General features: G+C 39.5%; 1 protein-coding gene across 2 annotated transcripts in view; it reads left to right on the plus strand.

Annotated features, from left to right (window-relative positions):
* RANBP17 (RAN binding protein 17) overlaps positions 1 to 18512 on the plus strand; it is a 270043-nt gene that overhangs the window by 176365 nt on the left and 75166 nt on the right. For both annotated transcript variants that reach the window (XR_008445943.1, XM_054037886.1), the window contains exons 19-20: positions 4464 to 4567; positions 11004 to 11092. Coding sequence is in view for 1 of the 2 variants with exons in the window: in XM_054037886.1 (XP_053893861.1) it covers positions 4464 to 4567; positions 11004 to 11092 (193 nt within the window). In the remaining variant the exon portion in view is untranslated. The remainder of the gene's footprint in view (positions 1 to 4463; positions 4568 to 11003; positions 11093 to 18512) is intronic.

The raw sequence follows: 18512 nt of genomic DNA on the forward strand, positions 1-18512 counted from the left end.
AATGGGATTTGGATTGAGCCCCAAGAGCAAAAAAAGTGAGATATAGGATTACAGATGGCATACACAAACTAGCCAATCCTATGTATACACCAAATTCATCCACAAAATGTTGAAGGAAAAATAGGTTAAATGTCTTCTAAAGACATTTTGTAGAGGGAGGTCATATTAATTCCTCCATTAGTTTGTCAGTTTTTGTCATAACTATTTTCCTCTCTTTGCATTTTCCAAACATTTTACCTAATTATGGGCCAAATTCTATCCTCAGTTATGTGTTAATGGTTTCCATTGAATTTGGATGTGTGGGTATATCTGAGGGGAAAATGCCTCTAATGATACACATGAAAGGATCCAGTATAGCCAAGTTTTGGTGTCATTCTTATAAACCAAATCTAGGCCTTGATTCTGCAAAGGCAAGCACAGAGCGGACCCCGGTTGAATTCAGAGAGGCTCCATGCACATAGGGTTCCAGCCACACAATTATCTTTTCAGGATCTGAGCCTTAATTTGTTTGTTCCCCCCCCACCCCCACCCCCTCCCAAAAAAATATGAAAAACTATCAGAAAAGTTAAAGTATCTGGGTGATGCATACAATAGCTCTGAAAATATGAAATAGCTTTTAATAAAAATGAAACATAATGGAAGGTTATAGAAATGTTTATAATTTGTGTAACAAAAATTAGTGGGTTCTTATTATACTTTAGCAGTACGTATAACCATGGCAGAACTTTGACAGTTAATATATTTACATAACATTAGTGGGTGATGATAAAAAAAAACAAAAAATGTGGGGTTTTTTTTAGCAAATTTAACTGTTTGAAACGTGTCTAATTAGAAATGTTGTCTGAAAGCTCATGCATTTTTCTGGTAAGTGTGTAATAATTATAGGCAGAGCAGATAGCACCGCATATTATTAAGGTCTCCCAACAATTGTTTATTATAAGACCCTGTTTTCATTTGCTTGTTTGGCTGAAATTTTCTATGCCAGATGTCTGCCTTAGGCTGAATTTTGGGGGGAATTGGGGGTTGGTTTGGATTAGATTTTTTTTAGAAAACTTCAGCTAAAGTGGTTCAGCTGTTTCCAAGAATAGTGCTAAGGAAGAATGCATTGTTTTGCCCATGTTAAAAATTCTGGTGACATTTTATTTGAAAGGTTCTGCTGCTTCAGTGTTTTGGAGCAGAACTTGAAATTTAACATGCTGTGGCATTTTGCTATCCCTGTGAAAATCCAGCTAAATGGCCTAATTATAAGCCTTTGAAAAATAACAGTTTATACGTGCTCAGTAGAGACTTCTTAGATTTTTAGAAGCTAAAATCGCTGAGCATTCATTCCTCATTGAGCATGCTTCATTTGCCTCACAGCTCCTAAACATGACAGGACTGTGCATGCGCCATCACCACAGAGTGACTGGGTTGCAGGGTCAAAGCCAGGCTTTCCCAGTAATAGCTACACCCAGCTTCTCTGGGTTGGACAGTGGAACTCAGAGCAGGGATCTTCTCTCTCGTGCTCTCAGTGACACACACACACAGGCACCTAGGCAGCATGGAGGAAGAAGCCATCTGATTCAAAAGCAGAGCGGAGAAAAGCCAGATTGGGGGGAATGAAAACAGTAGATTGAGACAAGAATTCTGGTGAGACTGGGACTAGCTTTGGAGGAAGAGAAACTGTTACTGGAATTAGGACCCAGTTGGTGCAGGGAATGTGAAGTTGGGACTGGTTGAGCGGAGAGGCTGGGACTTGGAACCAGGGAAAGGTAGGCTGGAACTGGGAGCGGGGATAGAGTGGGGCTGAGACTGGGACTGGGAACCAGTTGCCTGGGGGAGGTGGAAACACTGGGATTGGTTGAGGAACTAGGGAAATGGGGAGACTGGGACTGACTGGACAAGAAGATGAACTAGGAAGTGGGGATGGATACAGGGGAGGCGAGAGGAGACCGCTGTTGAGCTCGGTTACATGTGGAGAACTGGGACTGGCTGGGCAAGAAAATTGGGATTGGGTGTGGGAAAGTGAAGAGACTGGGATTGGGGAGTGGAAGTCAGGGCTTGCACAGGTAGCTCAGAGTGGGACACTAGGACTGACATGGCAAGAAGACTGGGACTAGGTAGGCAAGAATGGAACTGGGTCAAGGGACTAGATTCACAAGGGGGGGGTGTAATTGTTGCAGTGCTGAGCGGTGCAGTGCCTGACTTTTAGGTGCCTTGCCACCTGCTGGAATTCACAACTCTGAGTTAGGTACGTAGGAGGAGGAGATGGTGATTGCTGAATAACCGCATGGTTGTGGTGCTGGTGGTCCTCCTTACGCCCAATAGCTTAGTAGTTAGAGCACTCTCACAGGATGTCTGAGACCCAGGTCCAGTCCCCCCCACTGCCTAGTGTGGAACAGTGACTTTAACCCAGATCTCTCACCTCCCAGGTGAGTGCCCTAATTCCTGGACTATAGGGCATTCTGGGGTGGGTCTCTCTCAGAATTTCCCTTTTAAGCTGTTCCACTTTGTATAAATACTTGCATATCCCCTGGATCAGGAACTAAAACATGAGTCTCCCAGGTGAGTGGACTAACAGCTGGGCTGTAGAATCATTTTCACTCTCTCATTGGTCAAATGAATATTTTAAGTATTTATAAGGGGGACCATCACCACACCACCTGCTATGCCAGCTGTGTTTTGTTCGGGGCCTGATCCAGTAGGTGTGCTCTTAATCACCCACTGAGCATGCCTGCTGGATCGGGCCCCACAGGTGTGATCGTGGGGAAATACCTTGTTTGTGAATCCAGCTGGGGCTTAGGCGTTAGCTAGGTGCCAAGTTGCTAGGCTGTGTTGGGACTCAGGGCTGGTCTAGACTAGGGCGGGGGGATCGATCCAAGATACGCGAAGTCGAAGCATGTTGGATCGAATTACCTGGGGTCCAGACGGCGCGGGATCGATGGCCGCGGCTCCTCCGTCGACTGCGCTACCGCCGCTCGCTCTGGTGGAGTTCCGGAGTTGACGGTGAGCGCGTTTGGGGATCGATATATCGCGTCTTAACGAGACGCAGTATATCGATCCCGGATAAATCGATTGCTACCCGCCGATACAGTGGGTAGTGAAGACGTACCCTCAGATAGCTGTTCGCATACCCAGAGACAAAAAATGAGGCACCTTGGGGATTTACCAGTGGAAATGTAGGCGCCTAGGGACTTTAGGCACCAGCAGGCAACACACACACACACACTTCGTTAAAAGAATATTATTAAGGTTGCAAAGTCAAACACACTTTTCTGCCACAATTTAGGTTGTCTGTGCAACTTTAATTTCCCCCTTTCCCCCGTGTATATGCATTATGATACAGTCTTTAATTCCATGATCACATACTATTTTTATCTGCATGGGCCTTGCATCATTCACTGCACAGCATGGACCTGTTCTGGGGGTGAATTAGGGCTGAGTAGTAAAGAATGAGCCCTGCCTCATTTGTTGTAGAAGTTGGAAGGTGTATAGTGAATGAGGCAGGGGATTGCAGGAAGTGAAAGCGTGGTTAATACAGATGAATGCTGTCCTAGAAAACCGGATTTTATACCTACCTCTGCCACAGAGTTCCTAAGTGATGGTAGGCAAGTAACTTAAACCAGGCTTCACAAGTGATCACTGATTGTGTATTTCTAATTTCTGGGTGCCCAACTTGAGGCCCTGGGGTCTGACTTGCATAAGAGCTGAGCATTCACAGCTGCAACTGAAGTCAGTGGTAGATGTAATTTGAATATATAAAGTGCTATGGTCCTAGGTTAAATTGAACACCAAAATTAGTAGAAACACTTTTGATTGTAATCGGTGTACCTCACCTCCCCTCTCATGGGTATTTGTGAAGCTCTCAGATACTATAGTAAGGAGCAACAGAGAAAAGCCAACAAGGAAATTAATAAGCCTATCTTCAGAGCAGGGTTTGAACAGTGCAGTAAATAAGGCCTGAGGAATTAGGAGAAAACAAAATATTGAATATCTGTTCATTCAGTGAGCACTGTCCATTCTGTGCACTGAATGACGTGGGGGTTATGTGGAAAAAATAGTATGTGATCCTGTAATTAAAGATTGTATCATATTGCGTACCCACAAGAGGCCAAATTAAGGTTACACGGGCAACCTTAATTCTGGCTTTTTCTAACTTTTGAGACCTGGACTTTCCAACCTCAGAGAGAATAGAAATATAAAAAGGAGAAAGAAACAGAACATGTGGACAGACACTGATCTCTGTTTTAAGTCATTTGTGACCTAAAGTTTCTGTCTGTATTTTATGTTCATTCAATCTGTGTGCCTCAGTAAAAACATTTAAAAACTAAGGGTCCACTTCTCCTGTACTAGCCCAAAACTCCCTTTGACATCAATGGAGGTTTTACCTTCAAATGGACTGTGGAATTGGACCCTAATGAATGGCAGTATGAATGTGCTGTGATGCTCGTTTGGTTTTTTTAATTTATTTTATTTTTCTGTAGGTGAAGACGAGGATGAGTTTGAGAATTTCATGCTACCCCTTACAGTTTCATTTGAAACTGTAACTCAGATATTCAACAATAGTTTTAAACAAGAGGAGGCAAAGGTAGGTTTATTTCAGTAATAGGGAAAGAAATTATTTATCAGTAAAATAAGCTAATTATGAAGTAAATATTTCACATTTTTCATCTTTGCTATGTATATGTGTCTGTAATTTTCTATATAATGTTGAAATAAAATGGCTGTATATGACTTCCTACAAGTCAACCTCTTACATATACATTTAGATTTTGGGAGTGCTTTGACAATAAAGTGATCTCTTTTCAGCCATATTTATAATCAAAGAGACAGATTTTCCTCTTGTTGTATGTGGCCTGGTTCTTATGTAATACTCCGTCTTTCTGTGTATGTGTTTTTATTTTCTTCATATGTAGTAACATATTTATTTGTGGAGATTTGGAAAGATGTAATACACTTGATAAAACACTGCATCTTTAAAGTATTTTTTCAAACAAGAATTTAATATATAAATCAAGACTTTATTAAATGGCTGGGCATATATGTATAAATAGGAACCGGTCTTGAAGTATTGCATCCTTAAACTGAACAAAGTGATTAGGATAACTGATAGCTAAATAAGGTTTTTATGTGCCTGTGGGAGCCATATTAGGATTGATTTGACAAGTCAGTTCAGCTGTGGCAACAGTCATAATATCTAACACAACATTATGTTTTATTAGTAAAATCCTTAAGTGTAGCAAGCTGTTTGTGTCAAAACAACAGTATATTTTAGGGGGGAAAGGACGTGCTAAATGGGAGTAGCAGCATCAGGAATGATAATACATTAGAGTAGTGTTGTGCTAAATAGATTCCCCTCCCCATAATGAACAAACAGTTAACAATGCACTCTAGAGTGCCCATTTCAGATACATTGCGTAATCTATGGGAAGCCCAAACAGATTTGCTATTTTAAAATATGATGGAAAGCTTCACAGTGTATCACCATCTTTTCTTCACTCCCTTTCCTGAAAATGTAAACTGTCATCAAACATGCTAGAAATGTTTGACAAATAATTTTTGTCCTGCTTAGTACACAACTCACATTTACAGAGCATGTATAGTTTATAACCACTTTGATTAAATTAACATCTTAGAAAATCTGAATACTTAGAAAAAATACTCATTGCTTCAGTGGGTACTGTGAAAAAGACCACATACCCCAGATTCTGTATTTGATGTTGCTTCTAGTATTTAATTTGTAAACTGCTTTTCAAATGTTAAATAGAGAGAGTCCGGAAGTGTTTGCCTTTTATTTTGAAAATGATTGATTTTAACAATTAGTTCTAAGAGATCATTTTTAGAATCCCCCTCTTTGTAAGAAATTGCATTTATCTCATTTGAGGATTCTATTGTATTTAAAACAATTTTGCTGAAGTCCTGTCTGGTTTGTGAGAAACTGTTTTACTGAAGAAATTTTAATGGAGTTCCAGTGATATATCCCTAAACTAGCAAGTTCTTAACGACCCTGGAAAGTGACTGCTTGATTACACTTTAACGGTATTTGCAAATAAAATCACAAGTAATTAAAGGGAAATCTCCAGGCTTTTGAGCAAGTTTGATGCATGATAACTGCCTGATTCAGCTTCATCTAGAGTAATGCTGTGTAGACAAGAGCTACTGAGATCAATAGCAACATAATGATAGTGGCAGAATTAAGTGAGTAACCTGAGAACTGTGTCTTCAGAATGCATGCAGCTGCCACAAGCCAGGGCCACACAGTGCACTCCGTTCTTCCGTCCTAAATGTTCATCAAAAGACGCCCTGCAGGAAAATGGAGTTAGATGCTCTTTATTGCTGATCGTGTCTCTTGCCACATTTATCAGGGAAATTGGATTAGCAGTTGGCAGCTGCAGGTAGACAAGGTTCTGCAGTGATTAAATATGCAGCTTGGCTGCATTTGTTGTGACAGACCTTTAGTAAATTCTACTGTAAGCACCATCTGTCTAATTTATATAAAGGAAACTTGGTGCTTTAAGCTACTGATAAAGAACTAAATCTGTTGCTCTATCATAAACAAAACTTTTGCTCTAAATTCTTTTAAATATAATTTATTAGGTTACAGCTATTTTTCTATCATGATGAATAAATAATACATGCAAAAGTGCTTTCAGGTACTTCATTGTGCAAGAACTGGAAACAAAAACAGTTCAGTTCTCTTCTTCAATAAAATGTTTAGTATTCCAATCCACAGGGAAGTGACACTGTTAAAATATCACCATGAAAATGGCCCAAGACTGCCAAATTCATTTAATTTGTGGCTTTTACTAGGATTTTCTAACTGGCTGTTTTTTTATATTTCTGAAGTACACAGCTGAAAAATGATCACAACAAGGGAGCTCTTCCTCATTGAAATACATTTGCGGTTAACAAACCTGTATATAAAACGTACTTTTAAGTTTGTTTTCCAGTAAAATCTAATATAATTAAAGAGGACCTTAGTATTTACCGTGAGCTTTTTTCCATTTTGAAATGAAGGGGGGGGGGGTCCGATAATCATAGTATTAAAACTACTGTCATTTTTTCCCCTCAAAAATATCTGGATTTGCCCTGACAGTCCAGTTAAGTAATATATTGACTGGCTAGACTGAACCTCAGTGGTGCTTTTATGTTAGTTATGACATCCTCAGTTTTGATAGGAATGAATGAAAACTGTATCGGAGGAAGAAGGGCAGTTAAATAGCAACATGCTATCTTTAGCTGGTTCGTAAAAACTCCATACTGTTAAATTATTTAAAATCCTTGATTTTCAGCTAGCACACATTAAAAGTTTTCACACTAAGTGCCAAATGTTGCAAACAGCACTTTAACAGAATGATTTTGCTTTGATCCCTGTAGCAGTTCCTGAATAATTTATCACAGGTTATTGCCTTAATTCTGGAGAGGGATAGAGCAATAAAGGCAGATGAAAACACTCCAGTTGAAACACCTTGGGGCCTGCTCATTCCTCTGACACGGCTCTTTTGTTGGAACTATTTAGAGGTTATTAAGACGTGTCTCCAGAATTAAGAGTATGCTGTAAGGATGAAGACAGCCATCTTAATTCTAAAGACAAAGCACAATGACCCTTCACCTTTTTTTTCTTTGTTGTTATTATATAGTAGAATTATGAGGGTAATATTATAGCTGCACCCGGTAGTGCCACTGTAGTTAAGGGTCTGTCAGACTTTCCATTACAAACCCCATTTTGGGGGTGGGTGGCGTGAGTGGTATCTCGTCTGTTTCAAATTGCATTAGTCAGAAACTTGGCATACACTGTCAAGCCACAATTCCTGTTTGGGCTTCCCCCCTCCTGTACAAATATTTAAATGTTCAGTTCTTTTCCATTTAGAAATTCAGAAAATAATGTTTGTTTAGAATTTTAAACCATAATGTCAGAATTTAAAAAAATTAAAAATAAATAAATAAATAAAGGACCTTTAAATTACTCTAAAGTAGACCTACCATTTTTTGGTTTGTGGATGGAAGAATACTTTGAAAGAGGCTAGTTATTTCATTAGTATGAAAATCAGTTTATAAGCCAGCATTCTGACTACCTAAAATTCCCCTGCCATTTCTCTTGGATACAGTATTCTTCGCTTCTGAGTGTAAGCTATTGTCTAGTGTTGCTGTGTGCTGCTAAACAGCTGTCACCTTGCACCCAGATATGACTGCATTTCAGCTGTGAATGAAGTGATCCCTTTATATGCTGCTTATATTATTCTGTTACATTTACAAAGCATGTTAGGAACCCTCAAGATGAAGGCCCCTAAGGTGCTGTCTAAGTGTATAGTGTTGTTTACTATTTTTCTTAACAATTTTTACACCCACTAGTGTCATTTGCAAATTCGTAATGGGCTAATAAACCAGAATATATTGGGAGTTTAATCCCTATTCTGCCACACCTGTGTAAAACTCAACCGCAGTGAGCACAAGATCTTAGGTGAAAGGGCAGGAGCGCTGCCAGCTTTTCTGCCGCCCTAGGCAGCGGAAGGTCCCGCTCCAAAATGCCGCCCCCCCCCCAGAGGCGGCAGAAGGTCCCACCACCAAAATACCGCCACGGTCACCACCCCCCAAATTGTAGCGCCCTAGGCGAGCGCCTAGGTCACCTAATGGGTTGCGCCAGCCCTGTGAAAGGGCCAGGATTTTACCTGGATACACTATGTGGTTAGGGTGTCATTGAATGAGCAGTTTTGGCATCAGTATACATATTCAGTATTACTACTATACAGAGTCTAGTTCCAGTGAATAACACTTCACCATTGAGTTTAGTGGGATTTTATGTACTAAGAATGTGTAATATTTTAAAGATGAGAAGTATATAGTAAGAATAGTATAGATAACAGTGGATGGTGTTTATATAATAATAATAGTAGAAAGTAAAGATTCTAAAACCAAAGAAATTCAGTGGCTTTTCTCAAATCACTCAGTTGTTCGTTAGTACTCAATGGCATGTGAAATGACGTGCTGTTTCAAGGCCCTCTGGTAGAAGGGTACTGTGTCATCACTTTCTAAGAGTGGCATGTGCCCATTTAGCAGAGGTCTATAAGTCTTGTTACCCAGACGTTTCTTAAATGTTTTATCAGAAAGAATGTTTTTCAAAGAACAGGTTGCTTTTCTAAATCAATGAATATGTACTTCAGGGTTGGTTGGTTGGTTAGTTGTGTGTGTATGTGTAGTCCCTTTTTCACAGGCCTCTGACCATGGGTTCATTCCTATCTTTGCCTGACTTCAAACAATGGCAAGTTCAAATGAGGTGCTAAATATCTTAGGAGTCTTTCTAGAGGCCCTTAGTTTTCCTTTGACATTCATTCCTGATGTCAGCCTTGCTTGTGGACCTTTTCTTTCTGTGGCTACAGTGTTTAAAAGAGCCAAGATCACTCTTGAATCCTCCACCTTCACCCTGCTTTGCTGGATGTGGATGTATCCTTTTTTGATGTTGCACCTTAGTATTGTTTAATAGGGGATGTGCAGTGTTGTTGTGAAGTTTTTTTACATAGGCCACACGTCTGCTAAACACTTATTTTCCACATGGAAGAATAAGTATATTAAATGCCAAAATGTAGGTGAATGTCATGTTAATATTATCATTTTAGATCCCAGTTCTGCATGATGCTGAGCATTTCCTGTGAGGTAACCTCAACTCAAATTAATGAGAATTGAGGGCTCTGAGCATCTTGCATGTTCAGGTCATTTGCACACTCAAAAACCAGGAAATCGGAATGATAAGGTTCTCATAGTAACCTTTATTTACCCGTTTCACATAGGACCCAATTTACCCTCAGAAAAACCTCTGCAACTCCCATTGAAGTCAATTGGACTAGTGCATGCATACCTGAAAGTAGAATTCAGGCCTTGTGTAAGGTAACATTTAGTAGCATAACAAGTAATTTGCAGCACTCCATTCATTATGTGGGTGGGTTAAAGTTAATATGAGATCCTTATCTTTTGCATTTCTGGACTTACGAATATTTAACATTGTTACCAAATGCTACTTTATTGAAAGTTTTATATTTAGTTTCTCTTGATATTTTCACAAAAATGAAAAAAGATTAACATGTTAACTCCCCCTACTGGTTTCTCTGTGTGCTTCCACAATTGTTTAGTGAAACCCTGCAGTTATATGGTACTTCATAATGGAGCAGAAATACAAACCACACCTACAACACCAAACTAACATTCATACTACATATTTCTGTTGGTCAGCACGCCAGTATGGAATTTTAATTGGAGTGGAAATTTCATGTAGTGTATGTTTAAAACTAATTTTTCATTCACTTATAATTTATTAATTCTTAAAATTTACACTACTTGCCTGAAAACCAGTCCTTTATGAGGATTACTACCTGGGAACTTTCAGCTGGTTTTCATTTATGTCTGTACACCAAAAACAGTTTTAAAATATTTTTACTGGGGGGAAAAAAGTATATTTTTTTCTGTCACGGAATTTACTAAAAATGGGTGAATGGGTTTTGCTCAAAATTTAAAAAAAATATATTTTTTGACTGAGACCTAACTTGGAAAATGATATCTGAAAATAATTTTTCAGAAGGATATACGCATATGAAAATGGAGTATAATAGAAGTCTCAATGTAACCTTAACAGTAGTTTTTTCGAGTATCAATTAGTCTTATACCTCACATAAAATAATGCCAGCTCAAGTTAACTTTTTATTATTAGTGTTATTATTTTAATATATTCATGCAAGAAGCACTTTTAAACTTTAATATGCAGCATTCATATATTATATTTTAGTTTGCCTTAGTCAAAGGTACAGTAAATTGAGTAACCTAAAATGTTCCCTAAGCATTTTGTTAGCATTACCACCATAAAACTTGGGCAGATTTTTTATAAAGAACCTACGGTTTTCTAGAGAGAAGGATTTGAGCGAGACATTTAAACTAATGAATCAAAATCAGATATGTGGTCATTATTGGCTGATTATTACTCCATCTGCTCTGTGCTAACGTGAAAATCAATTACTGTGTCTCTTTCCCACTGACAGCGTATGTTGATCGGGCTGGCAAGAGATCTTCGAGGGATTGCCTTTGCACTGAACACAAAGACCAGCTACACCATGCTGTTTGACTGGATGTATCCTTATTACACTATGACAATACCAGCTCTGTGCACAGAGGGATACCAGGCCCCTTGCATTAGTTTAATAGTGTGGCACAGTGGGGAAGAGGAAACAAAGCTAAATGAACTAATGTGTAATCAGCTAAAATTACAGCACAATGGCAACCATGCAGTTAACTGGGAGGGCAGCATTTGGAGAGAAACCACAGAGAGGTCACTTTTTTGTTGTATCACACTAATACCCCAGAAAATATACCTAAATGGTTCCCCTCCCCACCCCAAGCCTGTGATGTTTCCATAAACATACGTTGGCTCGAACGCAAAATATAATGTACCTACATTTGGTTAAAAATGACAGCAAAGACTGCTTAAAAAAAAAAATTTTGCTTCCCAAGTATTAGTCCAGGGGGACCTCTGTATCTAGTATGATCTGGTCTTTCATTTAGCCAATAAGTATCCACTTACGTCAGTTTTATTAATATCATGACACACACACTTTTCTTGATGAGAAGACAACAGCTATATTGCAAAAATAAATGGTAATCTAGAGTTACAGTTTTTCTCAATATGCAAAGATCAGGACTACTGTGTTTGTTTTAATATACTGGTATACTTTTTTACTGCTGTGCTAAAGTATCTAATAATACCCACTGGTATTTTGTTAGTACAACAGGGAGGTCTTTGATGTTTTTTAATAAGAGTATCAGTCATAAATGTTGTCATTTCAGTCATAGAATCATATTAATAAACTCACTATCCAAATATATAGTGAGATGAGTATAACAGTTTGTATGATTTAGACCTACTATGCATGATTGCTGTATATTTGTTTATTATACGGGTAAAATAACATACAAATACAATATTGTGCTTTATTAAAAACAGAGGGCTTTGAAATAGGATAATTTTAGACAAATGCTGAAAGTTTACTGTACACTGATAATCTGTTTTGAGAACACAGAACAGTATATCTTTCCAGAATTGTGACCAGGAATGTAGTTGAATATGGGTAAAAAGGTAGGAAGGCCGAGCCTGTGTTATGATCTGATCCAACTTCCGCTGAAATCAATGGATAGACTCCCGTGGGAGTGGGATCAAGCTATTCTCAAGAACTTTGCATGCTTTCAAGTAAGACAGTGTGTGGAATCAAGGCCTAAGACAATAAGAGGCCTCATCCTAACTCTATTTGAAATCAATGGAAAACTCCATTTAATTTCAATAGTAAAAGATGGAGCCACAAACTACTAAAATCAGGATGTAAGTATAAATTTTATGACACTGTCACATTTACATTATTAAACCTGAAAGAAATTTAAAATTCTAAAGTTTACTTTTTATGCTTTGTTCAGCATGGGCAGGAAAGAGAGATTACTATCAATTTAATTTTCAATAAGTTTCATTTTCTGTTTCCTCTGCATTAAGCCAATGTTCATAGATTCTAAGCCCAGAGGGGACCATTGTGATCATCTAGTCTGACCTCCTGTTTAACATGGGCCTTAGAACTGTCCCAAAGTAATTCCTAGAGCAGATCTTTTTAGAAAAACATCCAGTCTTGATTTTAAAAATTGTCCATGATGGAGAATCCACCTCTCCCCTTGATAAATTGTTGCAATGGTTAATTACACTCTCAAAAAATGTATGCTTTATTTTCAGTCTGAATTTGTCTAGCTTCAACTTCCAGCCATTGGATCATGTTATACCCTTCTTTGCTAGATCGAAGAACCCATTATTAAATATTTGTTCTCAGTGTAAATACTTACAGACTATAATCAAGCCACCCCTTTACTGTCTCTTTGTAAAGCTAAATAGATTGAAGTTTTTGAATCTAGCACTGTAAGGCATGTTTTCTAATCCTTTAATCATTCTCATGGTTCCTCTCTGAACTCTCTCCAATTTATAAACATCCTTCTCGAATAGTGGGGACCAGAACTGGACGAGGTATTCCAATCAGTGTCAAAGAAAGAGGTAAAATAACCTACTGTAACTTCTTTTCTCCTATTCGAAGTATGGCAATGTTTGCATTGCAAATAGTATAGGGAAATGTGTAAATTCAAACAGAGCCAGATTGAGGTCTCCTACAAGGAAACCCCTCAGGGTTAGGAGAGGAATTCCAGCCAGAGTTTTCCTCGGGTCATTCTATTGGTGGTGATCACAAAGTTTTTACCCCTTTGCAGAATGACCAGGGTCATCCACTGCTCAGAAACGCACAGATCTCCTCATTACCCTAATGATCCCTACTCCCCTGTCTGGCTGCTCCTGTGGAACCATACTGCCGGGGGCTCTCCAGCCTCTGGCTATCCCAGGACCCACCCTTTTTACGAAGAGGTGGGCTGTGCAAGAAAGGAAATATTGCCTCAGGCTGTATTAGGCAATTCTCATTTGTCAGTCCTGTGTTCTCTCCCTGTGCAATACTGCAAAGCTCCCTCTGTGGGACCAGGAATGGTGGAGGGGATTGCAATATAGGGGTGGCTGATCTCCACTGCTTTTGCAAAAGATAGATCCATGCCTGGAGGGTCAACATACCATAGAAATCACCATGCTGAGTCAGAACAGTGGTCCATCTAGCCCAGTATCCTGTCTTCCAACAGGAACAAGGCAATTACAAGTGATCCATTCCCTGTCATCCAGACCCAGTTTCTAGCAGTCATAGGTTTAGGGACATCCGGAGCATGGGATTGCGTCCCTGACTGTCTTGGCTAATAGACATGGATAGACCTATCCTCCATTAACCTAATTATTTTTTGAACCCCCTCCATACCTGAATCCAGGATGGTTTCCATTGTTTTTCATTTCCTGAACACCTGTTCTTAATATTAAATTTCTTTTTTTTTTTTAACAAACCCTGGATGTTTTATTTGGACTGCCAGACAGCATTCCTTTAATTGACCTTAACAATAAAAAGATTAATATATACACAGTAAGAAGAATTAATTTCTTCAAGGCTTTTCTGAGTCCCCTCGTTTTCTATATTCAGTTGATTCTTTTTCCTCACCAGGGCCGGCTCTGGCTTTTTTGCCGCCCCAAGCGAAAAAAAATCGGGGCGGTCAGAACGGCAAAGCAAAAAACAAAAAAAACCTGCGGCGCGACTGGAGCGGCAAAGCGGGGAAAAAAAAAAAAATCTGTGGCACAGCCGGAGCCAGGGTGCAGGGGGGACTCCCTGCGCTGCAGCTGTGCCCCGGCTAGTGGGGGAGAGGGGGAGGGAGCAGGGGGAGAGAAAGAAGGGGGGCGGCCAGGGCTTCAGCGGGGAGGGAAGGATGCGGGCTGAGCTACTGGGCTTGCTACAGACCTGGCACCGGCTGGGGCAGACGGAGCACACAGCCCGCTCCCTGAAGGGTGCTCCCCTCCTCCGCGCCGCCGCCCCCTACAGGGCGGCCGGATCGGCGAACAAAACAAAACAAAAAAGCGGCCGTGCTGCCTTAGGATTGGGCGGAATGCCGCCCCATAGAATCTGCGGCTCGGCTGGTGCCTGGAACCGGCCCTGTTCCTCACATATCTGTACACACGGACACAGAAAATATTTCCCTATCACTTTTGGCTGTAAACAAACAAACAAATTCATGCTTCTGTTCAGTGCATTTAGCTTCTGCTGGAGTCCAGCTCCATCCTCATATTGATATCAGTAATATGGCAGAGTAAGCTGCCATCATGTCAACTCGTATTTACTGTGTCTAAAGGATGTAAGTTACAATGGTATGTGTGATGCGGAGGGGAGAAAGAGGTTTCTTTTCATTTGAATAGGGATTTTTATACTTAATTAACATTGTAGTATATAAATTAATAACCTTTAAGTGTTGAATTATGTGTTGACATGCTACAATTGTAACTGCCCAAGTCTAATAATAACAGTTGTTTTCAAACAAATATTCCCCTGGTTTGAAAACCTTAAGTGAGACTAACTATAAACAAAAATGAAACTGAGATGATATTCATTACCTAAACTCAAAGAAATGCAGCAAATAGGCAGTATAAATAGACAAGAGAAAATTTTTAGTTTTAATAATCTAAGTTGTTAGTAAGGTAAATAAAGGCGGTTGTTTGGAAGCATTAATTTTAAGTCAGTGGTATAAGAGTTCAGTGGTTAATATAATACTTTATCTCAAGTGTGGGTGGAAATATTTTGATTCTAATCTCTTCCCATTGATTTCAAGAGAGTTACACATATAATGAACCTTTGAGGATCAAACCTTTAATTTTTTAAGTTGTTCCAGTTTTAGGTCATAGTTTTCCTAGTATCTTATTTCTGATTTGAATAAGTATCTGGAATTTTACTTTTGTCCAGTAGATGGCAAAAATGAGCAGAAATGAATTATTTTAAGTCTTTTGGTTTTGTTTTTGATCTGGAAACTGTTGTGTCCTATATTTTACCATAGATTATGCTGATATTAGGGTCATGGTTTGGAGGTGAATTGTCAGTATGCTGAAAGCTGTGTTAGATTGCCAAATAGGGTTGTTTTGTAGCAGGCTTGCTTATACTAATTGAGTTTCTGTAGCAAATCAGGCTCCTTGGAAAAAGGCCAAAGGCTTTTCATAATTGTATTGACAGGAAAATGAATATGATAAATGGTGTTCATTCAGTTGAGACAAGATTTATTGTTTTCCTCTGGGCAAGGGATGAAGAGCAAATATTTATAATAATAGTAAAATTTGTTTAAAAGTTGTATTATTCAATCTCTCAAAAGGCTTTATTAAAATATTTCCAAATATTTTTAAGTATTTTCCTATGGTAACGTTCAGGAACTTCCCAGAGAATTCCATTAATGAAAGATGAATAAGTAGATGATACAAAAATAAATAAATAAATATCCTGGATATGAAAGTCATTTATTCTTCCTGAAATATTGATGTCAAGTTGTCAATGATGATTCCAGTATTACAGCTTCTGAAAGTTTATATGCCTTTTATATTCAGAAATGTGGTTTGTGTAATTTGTAGGGCAGGCCTAAACATGCAGGTGAAACCTTCTATAAAAGCATGTCCTGTTTAAAGTAAAATCAGAATCCATTTTTATTAATGGAGATTATCCCATTGATAAAATATTTTGTTTTGCTATTTACTTCAAGATGATGTTTGTAAAATGTGAGTGTATTACCTGTATCACTCTACAGCAGGGGTCGGCAATGTTCGGCACGTGGCTCGCCAGGGTACGCACCCTAGCGGGCCGGGCCAGTTTATTTACCTGCTGATGCGGCAGGTTCGGCCAATCGCGGCCCCCACTGGCCGCGGTTCGCCGTCCCGGGCCAATGGGGGCGTCGGGAAGCCGCCCCCAGCACATCCCTCGGCCCGCGTTGCTTCCCGCTGCCCCCATTGGCCCGGGACGGCGAACCGCGGCCAGTGGGGGCCGCAATTGGCCGAACCTGCCGCATCAGCAGGTAAATAAACTGGCCCGGCCCGCTAGGGTGCTTACCCTGGCGAGCTGCATGCCAAACGTTGCCGACCCCTGCTCTACAGTGACAGCAAGCTGAAGTTTAAGGTCCCCGATCTGTCCATTGGGAGCTGGTGCAGGATCAGGGTTGTACCCAGATATTTTGTTACTTTCGATCAGTGTTTCTTATAACTAGTTGGGTACCCTCTTGGTAAATTTTTCAGCTGTTTCTTTCAATTGACATCAATTATTTAATGAGCTTTAATGCCTGTGAAATAAGCAAGTTTGTAGTAAGAAAATGTCTTGCAGGACTTAAATTACCTTATTAGGCTGACTCAGGGTTTTAGTCAGCAAAGCTAAAGTAACACTAGTATATAAAAAAGATGGTGATCTGTGTTTGGAGTTTCCTCTTCTTTATGTGAACTTACAAGTAGGTGTGGAACATTTTGTTTTAAATAACCAATATACTTCTGTTTTTAAATCACTGTTCTAATAAATATCTAAAGATTCATCTCCTGTATCCTTAAAAAAATAATTCCATATGCACGGGCATGAGACATTTCATAAGACTATGCAGAGGATTAGTCAAGAAAAAATATTCACATTTTTACATAAGCAATAGCATTTCCCGTTTAAAACCATTATAGATTTTAAAGTATTAAATTGTCATATTTTTTCCAATTAGTTTATAAGTTAAGTGCTGATTTAGAAGAGCTAGACAATCAGTTCTAGATATATCAGTCCTGTATCCACAGGGGAAGAGGCAGTATAGGTTTTCCTTTAAGCAACCAGCCTTTCCTCTGCATCCAGTCTTTAGCCTGTCATAGAGAGCCCCTTAGTGTCCCTTGCATTGATAGATTCTATGATGATGGTCACTTGTGTACATTAGCGTACTAAAGCTGATTTTATTTTAAATTGCCTTGTTATTATTTATTTGTCTGACCGTAGCACTTAGGAGCTCTAGTCTTGGACCAAGATCCCATTGAGCTCGGTGCTGTACAAACCCAGACCAAAAACACCGTCCCTGCCCCAAAGATCCTTTGCTGTTTGCATTTCACTCACCTTGGACAATGAAAATCAGTTAGTCGGTTTTGTTTCGTGAATTAGCAGGATTCCACAATGTTTGAGCATGTAAACACTGCAGATGGGTGTTTAAAAACAAGTCAAAACTGTTTTCACTGGAATTTTTAAAAATAATAAATCATGGAAATATTTTTCTTGACCCCAAGTTTTGTAAAATCTGGTTTCTGCAAGTGAATGTAGATGTGACACGTGAACTTTTGAGTTCTGACATTCCCATTTATATAATGGAGTTGCCAGCTCAGAATGCCCAGTTGTGTCTGTCTCCAGCATGCTGGCTGATACAGTTTTAGAAGATTTCACAAGTGCTCAGCTACAGCTTTGAATGCACTAACAGAAGTGGCTTTTGTTCACAACGGGTTTTAGCAGTAAGTGCAGTTGAACTGGTGCTGAATATGGTTTAAAGTCAAAAGGAAACTGTTCAGCAGCATTTCAGAAACTCTGGTTAAAAGCTGCTCCCCCCACTGGTGCTCCAAAAAACCCCCAGAGACAGCTTGGACACATAGCACTGTCTCACCACCCCATTTTCAGTTGCTAAATTATATTAGAAGACCAGAAGAAACACATTGAATATTTTCCTAATGTTACTTTTCCATGTAAACTATTGATATAGTTGTCACAAGGCTGCAGTGTGAGCATGAATGGGAGGGGTTGGCATTCTGCATGCTCTGGTATGCATTTCAGAACTCCTTTCTAAGGCCTTGCCCTCTGACAGAGAGAGCCCACTGAGTAGCCTTGAGCAATTAGTTTTAGAAAAGACCTCCTAGAATGGGACAGAGGCAACTCTTTAAAGAGTGTTTCAGATATCAGGCTCTTCTGCTTTATACTGCTGATGCCTCCAGAGCCTCAGGCAGATGGCAGCAAAAACTCTCCAGAGTACTAGGACAAACAGACAGAATTAACCAAAATGCTTTCCTTCTCAGAGACAGCAATATCATTCATCAGCAGTGCCACCTATGATGACATTAGTCTCCACCAGAAGGGCCCTATCGA

Source organism: Malaclemys terrapin, chromosome 8, assembly GCF_027887155.1.
Source record: "Malaclemys terrapin pileata isolate rMalTer1 chromosome 8, rMalTer1.hap1, whole genome shotgun sequence".
Classification (NCBI taxonomy): Eukaryota; Metazoa; Chordata; order Testudines; family Emydidae; genus Malaclemys; species Malaclemys terrapin.